Genomic DNA, 11092 nt, shown 5'->3' on the forward strand with positions numbered 1-11092 from the left:
ATTAGTTTATATTTTTAGAATGTTTTAATTTAATTTGATATATTTTAATTTTGTTTATTTAATTACTAGATTGGGCTTTATATTTGTGAGTTTAGAGCTTTTCTATATTTTAACATAAGAGGTTATAAATATTTCATAAACGAGGGTAGTCGTAGTATAGAAGGATTTAAATGTTTAAAAATTTTGTTTTGGTTTCGTAATGAAATCATAGTAGGTTGATGAATCTCTTTTATTCCATCAAGAAATTAGATAGAAGATTGAGGAGTTATGGCGTTGACAAGTTAGGTTAAGGAGCCCATTTTTTCTTGCGTTAAGAAATTAGGTAGAGAGTAGAATGATTCTCTTTGTACTCAATTTCAATATATCCTTTTTGTTTTTATTTCAATTTCAATTTATCTTTTTTTTTTATTCCATTTGAATCTTTATCTTTTTGTTTAACTTTTATTTCTTTATCAAATTCAAAAAATATAATTATCCAAATGTTGTAATTGAGTAATTTTAAATTCTACTTTATTTATTTATGCAATTTGCCTTAAAAAAATATAAATAACTGTAAATTATTATTTAATAATTTTTAATTATTAATTTTATGTGAACTTAATTGTAGTTGGGTTCCATACTTTCTCCTAATTCTAAAGTATAGGTGCCGGTTAATTAGCTGGCAAGTGCTTCATTACAAGTTATTCTATGTTCCCTCAAAGAGTAAATTACCAATTATGCCCCCGAATTTGTAAGATGCTGACAAAAATAACCCTAATATTTGATAACGACAATCATACCCTCGAAAAAGTTAAAAACGCTACAAATATGCCCATCCGTGAGGAGAACCCTTCTCCGTTTAACGGAGCTTGGTGATGTGACAAACGGAATTCTAACGTGGCCTCCGTATTAGGATCTCAATCCCTAATCTCCCTGTATCCCTAATTCATGAAACCCTAATTGCCCAATTCAAATGAAATGACGAAATATGGTGCTTCACTAAAGGTTAACTTCATCATTTCATTTGAATTCGGCAATTAGGGTTTCATGAATAGGGATACAAGGAGATTAGGGATTGAGATCCTAATACGGAGGCCACGTTGAAATTTCGTTTGTCACATCACCAAGCTCTGTTAAATGGAGAAGGGTTCTCCTCACGGATGGACAGATTTGTAGCGTTTTTAACTTTTTTGAGGGTATGATTGTCGTTATCAAATATTAGGGTTATTTTTGTCAGCGTTTTACAAATTTGGGGGCATAATTGGTACTTTACTCTTCCCTCAAAATATTCATGTTTGGAGAAAAGAATGGCAAATAATAGCAAATTAGTAACATCAATTTTTTTCTACTTGTTTTGTTAAATAATAACGAATGAAATAGATTATCAAGGGTAATTTATGTATTTAAATAAATTCTCAAGATAAATTGCGCAAATATAATAATTGACATTCTTTATATGCGTGCATTTTTTTAAACTATGTAAATCGCGCGCTAGCTAATTATATACCATTTCAGTCCAGCAGAAATCGCTCTTACACAGTTACACGTATAGCGGTTTACAATAAAAAAAATATGAAGAGAAAATCGCTACAAACAGAAAATATCAAGCGGCTAAACAACTTTGATTGTAGCAAATGAAGTGAAGATTGGTTTGAGAAGGAAAAAAATAATAATTTATTTATAAGAGATAATAATATTTTTTTTATAACGTCACTTTTTTTTAACAAATTTATATAAAATATAATACAAAAAATCATATAAAAAATGATATTATCAATGCAAATTCAATTGATTATTGATTCTTTTTATATATAATTTTAAATGAGTAATAAATAAATAATGAATATATACTAATTGCAATAATTATTTATTAAAAATGGTAGATGATAGAAGTGAGAAACTAAAAGATTAATGAGAATTGTAAAAAAGAAAAATTATATCATGGGCTAAAGGCCCAAACAAAAATAATAAAAATACTTCTAGCTTCTGAAGAAATCAAGTCCTATAATATCATAGTGATGCAATGTGGCCTCTAGGAGTAGCATATTATTACCAAAGAATAGGAGGACAGAAAAATTAAAGAAGAAAGAAAAGAAGATGGGCTCAATAATTTGGTTATGGAAAATATTGAAGGCTGGAAATGGGGGTACTCTGTGTATTATATATAGGTGGACGTGTCAGATGAAAGCTCAACACGCAGGGGGCGTGTTATCTAAAGCACATGGGGGCGTCGAAGCCACGTGACACCGTGTGGTTGAACCAACAAGGCAGCACGTGGGGGGCGTGCTTAGTCAGCACGTAGGAGGTGTGCTGACGTGACAAAGGCTGATTGGCTCGTTAGGACAGCACGTGGGGGGCATGCTGATGTGGCGAAGCTTGATTGGTTCACACAAGTAGCACGTGGGGGCGTGCTGAGTCAGCACGCGGGGGCACGCTGACACGTGTCAAAACATGATTGTCGGAGGCAGGCAACACGTGGGGGCGTGTTAAATGCACCCCTCTATATAAGGCAGAGCTCGATACTATTTTGCATTCTGAATAAGATTTGAGTGTGTTTTGAGTGTTCTTTGAGTGTGTTGTTAGTGTAATGGAGGACACCCCAAACTTGGTGGTGTATCGCAACAGTGAGATAATACATAATACTCATGAGAGAGTGAGGTTTGTGTGCCAGAATCTATTTTCGTTTGTATTTCCATGCACCATGACGTTAATAGAGCTGTAGAACGGCCTCTGTCAAAGCATGGAGAACAGTACGTTAATGAGAGTGGACAAAATTCTGTACCGGAATCCGGTTGTAGTTTTTGGTAGTCTAATACAGTTTGATACCATGCCGATCACTGATGAAATGAGTATGCAGAATATGTTTCAAATTCACTGGCAGACTCAGATGCGACACCCACAGATTGAGCTGTATGTTGAGTTTGAAACTGTAGAGGCAGTAGTGGTTCAAAATGATATAGATATAGATGATGATAGAAATGCAGTGTACGAAGGAATGAATAGTGACAGCGAAGAGGACTTTGAAGCCACTTATGAAGCCGGCGACGAAGATGAGGATGGTGATGTGGGAGTTGAGGCAGCAGCGGAGAATGTAGTGGTTCATCCCTCGAGCAGTCAATCGATGTACGTTCCACCTTTTATGCGTGAGTTGGATCTCAACGCCATGCATGCCCCCGAGTTTCTGGAATATACAAACATAGGTACGTGTTGACTAAATAATAAGTTTTTGTTAGTTTATACTTTGGATTGATCAATAAACGATGATTTTAGCTTTTTGTAGGCGTTGCTGATCCTGAGAACGGAGAGTTCCGGATTGGAATGGAATATAGTTCTAGAAAGTCGGTCGTCGTAGCAATTTGAAGTTACACTATATCTAGAGGAGTTGACTATGATGTGTATGAGTCTGAGCCACAGACGTTCTATGCAAAATGCAAGATGTACGGGTGTGGGTGCGACTGGCTTATCCGAGCCAGCTTGATATGGAAAAAAGGTTGTTGAGAGATATGCAGATACAACGCTAGGCACATGTGCACAATCAGAACGATTTCACAAGATCATTCCAAGTTGGACTCAGATACAGTTGCTGAGGCTATAAGGCCATTGGTCGAGACGGACCCGTCCATCAAGGTGAAATCTATAATTGTGAAAGTCCAATCAAGGTTCAACTATACCATGAGTTACCGAAAGGCTTGGTTGGCAAAGCAGAAGTCCATAGCCAAAGTTTTCGGTGGTTGGGAGGATTCTTACCAAGCCTTGCCATGGTGGCTCTCAGTCATGGTGCAGAAGATGCCTGGTTCAGTTGTTCAAATAGAAACACGACCACTGTACAACGGGAATGAGGAGGCCCAAGGTGTAAAAATACTTCATCGCGTATTTTGGAGTTTCAATCCATGCATTAGGCATTCAGGCATTGCAAGCCCCTAGTTAAGGTTGACGGCACACACCTATACGGAAAATTCAATGGTACACTTCTAGTCACTGTTGCACAAGATGGAAACTAGAACATTGTGCCTATCGCTTTTGCCTTGGTGGAAGGGGAGACAGCTGATGCGTGGCACTTCTTTTTCAGGAATCTGCGAATGCATGTTGTTAGAAAAGACGGTATGAGTATGATCTCAGATCGGCATGAGTCAATACGGGCAGCAGTAAATCGTTCCGGAGGTGACTGGCAACCTCCAAGAGCATGGTGGATGTTTTGTATAAGGCACATCGACAGTAACTTCTTAAGGGCCTTCAAAGTCCCCCACTTGCAAAAGCTTGTTGTCAACATAGGCTATTCAAGAACGATGGAGGAGTACAATATCAACCATAAGAGGTTGGAAGAGCGAGGCGAGGCATATGCCAGGTGGTGCGATGCCATCGGACTCAAACATTGGGTATTGGCATTCGACAAGGGACATTGATGGGGCCATATGACGACGAACCTTGTCGAGTGCATTAATTCAGTTTTGAAGGATGCTCGTAATCTACCTATGTTGGCGCTGGTCCGAGCAACATATTATAGGTTAAATGAACTTTTTACGTGGAAGAGTGCCGAGACTCACGAACGCAAGCGTGCTGGATTTACTTACTCCGTACGAAAATCTCAGCAGATGTCCGTACGAGCCCATGTACCAATCCTGGTACTCCACCGTTGGTAAAAGTCCCAGGTCAAAGGGGTTGCTGATCTCGCAATCGACCATTTCGCCTGTTGGCCCACTCCACTATCCATGCCCCCATACAAAACTGTCCAGTCATGAAGCTGCACTCCATGTAGAACGATGCAATGCTAGTCCAGTGAAATATCCCTTGCTTCTGGTGAAGGAGGTTGTGCATACCCAAACTGACGCATCACTCGGTCCGTAGGGTGCCATTCGACATATTCGAACGACAACAACGGAGCAATGATGTCACACACCTCAAGATGACTATGCAACTCGTCGGGAATGATCAATCTGTCGTACGACTGCCACTCAAACTGCCACGTATTATTGGTATATTAGAATCCTAACATTAATGGTTGGAAATACGAATCACAAGAACAATAACTATTTACCTCCTGCATGTAGTCTATATCATGCCTGAATGTCTTTACGGTCTTCGATAACCACGCTGTGGTCCGTTTCGAATGACTCCACCTGAAACATGGTTAATTGAAAAAATTTAAATAAGTCACCATAAATCAAACATGCATCGTGAATATAACACATGATTAAAATAAGACTTATTACCTCTTGGCAATTGGTATCTCAGCCGGTGGAAGGGTTTGTCTCGGTACGAGAGCAATACACGGCATTCGCTCCCATGCCCAAACAAACAACAGATTCAGAGGGCCATCCATCTCCTTTGTATCATATCGTGATGCACGACATAGTGCTCTGTAAAGATGTGCGAGACATGCTGTCCCCCAACTATAAGTATGGATCCGCTCGAAATCGCGAAGCAATGGTAGATATTTCGCATGGGCATATGCGGTCGACTTATCCGTGAAAAGCGTCGACCTTAACAAACAGAAGATCTGACATCTGACGTATCTCCTAATGGACTCCTCAGTGTCCAACGGATCTGCGTCTCTGATACGTCGAACCCAACCCAGCTTTATATAGGACTTCGAAGAATGAATGACTACTGGTTCACGACCGAATATCGCTACGCTCTGACTTTGAAGGAAGTCGCCACTACTATCTGTCCATCCACTCACAGGCTCTCCATCAATGGGTAGGCCAAATATATGAGCGACATCCTCCAATGTCACTGTAACCTCACCGGTCAGCAATACAAAGGTGTGGGTTTCTGGCCTCCACCTTTCAACCAGAGCAGCTAATAAGGGGTGAAATCCTCTTATGACCCGAATCCGAGAGACGTGGTAGAATCCCGTGGCACGTAAGTAGTTTTCGACCATCAGATTCCACGTCTGTGGCGGATCCAGTTTACGCACCAACAAATTCCTGTTAGGTTGCATCAACAAAGATATATGTTACATTAATTAAATAATAATCCTTATAAATATTTTAATAAATATTCACATATTTATTTTAATATCTTATTTATTAAAATATTTAACAAATATTGGCATATTTATTCAAAACATCAACTATGCAACATTACACTATCCTCATCCAAATCATCAATTACCACAACATATCATCTACACATATCAAATCCATCCAAATACACAATTCAAACTTAATCCTAAGGACATCTAGCTTAGGATTTCATACTATATTATACGGTATCTAAATAAAACTAAAACCATACCTTTAATGACGGCGGTTTACACCCAACACTTTAAGTTTTCTCCGGGTCACACTGATGCGTGAGCATCTTATACCCTTTTTCTAGTTATTTTTATATTATTTTTAGTTAGATTTTATTTACTTTTACTTGATTTTAGTGCAAAAATCACCTTTGGATGCTACTTTGAGTTTTTCTTGTATTTTTATGGTTTTAGGTGAAATTCGGAGCATTTTAGAAAAGGATAGAGCAATAAAGGAAAATGCTGGCAACACCCTCCCTGGGCGCTGAACGTCCACCTGGCATTCAACGCCAGCAGGGGGCACAACCAGAAGCGCGCATCTCCTCCTTAGTCTTGTAGTTGAAAGCCAGCAGCAGCCCGTTTCACACCTCTTTGAAGCCTCCAAGTGGATTTAGCATTTCCTAGTTTTTTATTTTATTTTCTTTTTGTAATCTTTATTTACAAATAATATCTTTTAGATTTAGCGTTTATTATTAGGTTAGTATTTAAAGAAAAAGATCAATTAGGTTTAGGATCTTCTTCTTTCCGCACTTTTCATAATCCTGTTTTCTCTGTAAGTTATGAGCAACTAAACCTCCTGGTTTAAGGTTAGGAGCTCTGTTTATTTTTATGGATTAAGATTATTATTCTTCTATTTTAATATATGTTTGATTCAATTCTAAGGTGTTATTTTCGTTCTTAATCTTATGAAACTGGGTGGAGCGGGAGTATGACCCTTTTGCTATATGTGTTCTTGTGATTCTCGGGAGAGTTATCTCGCTTGAACTACAGCTTGAGAATGCGCCTCCTAGATGGCTAATCACACAACCTGATGGGGATATGCAACATCTATCTAGCCGGGATTGGGGTGATTAGGGTCGTTGTGGTATAAACTAGCACTCTGAACTTCACCCTCCGGTCAGAATTGAATGACCACGAAAGTGGCGTTTGATGAGGATTATAGGAGAATAAATCACTAAGGGATTAGGGTTTAATCACTTACAGTTTGCCATAGAATGAATCATTCATTATTAAAATAGTTAGTAAGAAGTTTTGATCCGGAAAAACAAACATCTCTGAGACCTTAACTTTTTTCCTATATTGATTTTACACCAAATCTTTATTGCTTTCTTTATTGTCTTTATTTATGCGTTTTCAACAACAACCTCTTTTACTGTTTGCCTGACCAAGTCCAACAGGATAACCATTGCTTGCTCAGTCGTCCGAAAATTCTCGTGGGATCAACCCTCACTCACCTGAGGTATTATTTGGATGACTCGGTGCACTTGCCGGTTAAATTGTGCGAGTTCTAAGTTCACGCACCACACCAAAGTTATCCACAGATCTAATTCCGCTCCAAAATCACCAGGTTACCTTCACTTCACCCCAACTAAAATCTCAACAAGTTCTATACCATCTAATAACAAGATTTCACATAGTTTATACCAAATTCACAACTCAAACTTGGATAAATAATGGAAAAAGGTTCTCTTACCTTATTTCTTGTAGCTTTGGATTAAAATCTCGCTAGAACTCACAATTGAACTTTCCCTAAATATTAAAATTCAAGATATTCCTCAAAACTCAACCCAAAACACGAAATTGAAAGAGAATTAAAAATTGGATATGAGTTTCGAGATTTCTTACCACCTACTTAGATAGACTTGAAGAGTTCGACGAGGACGACGCGTGGTCATAAACAACTTGTCGATTGGAGCTTTGTAGCCAAAGTTATGATCAAATGAAATTTCAAGTGAATAGTAACCTAGGGCATGTTCTTCCTTTCCCGTCTCTTCTTTTCAGCTACATTTTCCCTTTCTATGTATTGTAATGAGCTGAAATAGCCTTAATGAAGGCTATTTATATGTTGGGTTTGGACCCTATTCACATATATGGCCCGTTTGGCCTAACTTTAAGCCAAAACTTTTAAAATTAGCGTTTTAATTATTTTTACCATCTCAATTATAAATTTTTAACTTTTAAACTTTTCTCACTCATAAGTCATAATTAATTTTCTCGACTGTAGTATTGGACAGATCTCAACCGGTACTGCCGATCAAATTTTCAGTGCACATTTTTACGCAGAAAAGTATGCTTTCTCACTCAGAAAAATTTACTGAGTTCAAATATTATATTTAAATTCTTAAATTACAATTGCTAAATTTTCTAACTATTCTTGCTCACATTTAATTTATTACTTAATTAATTATAGTTTGACCAGGTTTTACATTAATAGCTAATCTCATGCTGCATAATCGCACTAAACACTTCCAATTAGATGTGCAACTTATTCGATACAAGTTTCGGTCAAATTCTCTTCACATTGTTCACATATCAAGGATAGATCAGATTGCAGATATCTTGGCTAAATCTTTATTTACTAGTACTTTTAACAAATTGAAATCCAAACTTTTGAGTGTGTTCAAAACCTTACTTGAGTTTAAAGGAGTATTAGGAGTACAAAATCAGATGTTAAGATTAGTTATTATGGTTAGGTCAGTTTGGTTAGTTAGAATTGAGTTATAAGTTAAATATTAGTTTCTGCAGATCATAGTAGTGCAGCATGATTAAAACACTATGTATATATATGGTTTGTATATGCTACTGATTCCTTAGTTCAGTTTCAATGTAATGCAATCTTAATGTTCAATTCTAAACACAAGTCTTCATCTTATCCTCTCTAATTCATCTATACTACAAATTTTGTTCTCATTATTTTTCTTGCCGCACAAGTGAAGAGCTTGAAATCCCTTTATTTATTCATATAAAAAATTAATCCTTACTCTTTGACGAGTGGATTTCTGCTAGTAAAGAAATTCACAAATAAATTCTCGTTGCAAGTATAGTTTCTAAACCAGCAAAGAATCCTTTCGTACAAAAGTTTGGTTGTCACTTAAGCAAACCCAATAAAATTTATAACCGAAGTATTCAAACCTCGGGTCGTCTCTCAAGAAATTGCAGGGAGGTGTATTTATTATTGGTTATGGAAGATTATCTTTTTGGGGTTTTTGAATAAGAAACAAGAAAAGTAAATTGCAAGAATTAAAGTAATGACTAATAAAGCTCTTAGCAAGGTATGAGAAATGGAAATCCTATCCTAGTTATCCTTATCAATTGTGATGAGAATTGTTCTTTACTCCCACTTAGTTAACCCTTACTAAATAAAGGAAAATCAAGTGGACTAATTAATTTGATTCCTCAAGTCCTAGTCAACTTCTAAGGAAAGACTAGCTTTAGAGGGATCCAAATCAACCAGCAAATTCCAATTACTAATCATCAAAGGAGTTTGATAACTCAAGTGTCACCAATTAATCAATTCAAGCTAAGAACGTAAAAAGCTAAATAAAAATCATAAATCTGAAATACCTCAAATTGCATTAAATATAAAATCAAATCTAACATTGAAAGGTTCATAAACCAAATTGGAAAAATAAGTAATTAACAAGAGAAATAGATGAATCAAAGCACTAGAATAAATAAAAGTAGTTTTCTAGAGCCTCTCTCTCTCTAGAAAACTACATCTAAAATCTAAAATTGTGAATATGAAAGTTGTATGATGAATGAATCGATTCCCCCACTTTATAGTCTCTAATCTGTATTTTCTGGGCTAAAAAATGGGTTAGAAATAGCCCAGAAATCGCCTCTGATACGTCCAGCACGCGTGGATTGAATTTTCTCCAGGTCACACGTGCGCGTGATCCACGCGTGTGCATCGCCTATCTTTGGGGCAGCTATGGAAAATTATATATCGTTGCGAAGCTCCGGATGTTAGCTTTCCAACGCAACTAGAAGCGTCTCATTTGGACTTTTGTAGCTCAAGTTATGACCATTTGAGTGCAAAGAGGTCAGACTGGACAACTTTAACAGTTCCTTCAGTTTCTTGTATTCCTTCCACTTTTGCATGCTTCCTTTCCATCCTCGAAGCCATTCCTGCCCTATAAATCCTGAAATCACTTAACACACATATCAAGGCATCGAATGGTAATAAGAGAGGATTAAACATAGCAAATTTAAGACCAAAGAAGCATGTTTCCAATCATAGCACATAATTAGGAAGGCAAATGTAAAACATGCGAATTCAATGAGTAAGTGTGAGTATAGTGGATATAATCCACTCAATTAAGCACAAAATGTACCACAAAATAGTGGTGCATCAAATCTCCCCACACTTAAATATTAGCATGTCCTCATGCTAAGCTCAAGAGAAACTATAAGAGTGAAGAGGAATGGTAGAAAGTATGTAATGCAACCTATCTATATGAATGCAACTACATGCAAAATATTTCTACCAACTTGGTGAAAAGTAAATAAACCTTTCAAGAACAAATATGAACTGGATTTCACTAATTCAAGTCATAAAAATGAAGTACAAATAGACTTGCAAGAAGAAAATAGCTCATGAAAGCCGGGAACAAAGAATCGAGCCTCGAACCTTCACCGGAAGTGTATATACTCTAATCACTCAACTGTTTAAGGTTCGATTCTCTAAATTCTCTACTAACCTTACTTTCTAAGAATTTCTCTTCTTCTATCAATCAACATAAATTTGATGCACAAATACACATATCACGAGGTCTTTTAAGGTTTGTAATGGGGTTAGGGTCAAGGTAGAATTGTATTTGGTCAAGTGGACTAAAATCTGAATCCTTAATTAACCTAAACTTCTCACCTAACTTAAGACAATCCATGTAATCAAAATACAAAACCTAACTATCCATTAACCATATTTTTCACATATTCATGCATCCTAATTTTGAGTACAGTACATATGAATTGCTTTCACCATTTACTTTGGGGAATTTTGTCCCCTTTTTATTATTTGCTCTTTTTCTTTTTTTTTTCTCCTTTATTTTATATATATATATATATATATATATATTTTTTTTTTTTTCTCTTATA

At 36.6% G+C, this 11092-nt stretch overlaps 1 protein-coding gene across 1 annotated transcript in view; it reads right to left on the bottom strand.

The window, feature by feature from the left end:
* LOC107640174 (serine/threonine-protein phosphatase 7 long form homolog) overlaps nucleotides 4748-11092 on the bottom strand; it is a 26605-nt gene continuing 20260 nt past the window's right edge. Inside the window, exons 3-5 of the mRNA XM_016343725.1 lie at nucleotides 5190-5906; nucleotides 5015-5096; nucleotides 4748-4936 (exon numbers count right to left, since the gene is read on the bottom strand). Coding sequence (XP_016199211.1) covers nucleotides 4748-4936; nucleotides 5015-5096; nucleotides 5190-5906 — 988 coding nt within the window. The remainder of the gene's footprint in view (nucleotides 4937-5014; nucleotides 5097-5189; nucleotides 5907-11092) is intronic.

This window comes from Arachis ipaensis, chromosome B05, assembly GCF_000816755.2.
Source record: "Arachis ipaensis cultivar K30076 chromosome B05, Araip1.1, whole genome shotgun sequence".
NCBI lineage: Eukaryota > Viridiplantae > Streptophyta > Magnoliopsida > Fabales > Fabaceae > Arachis > Arachis ipaensis.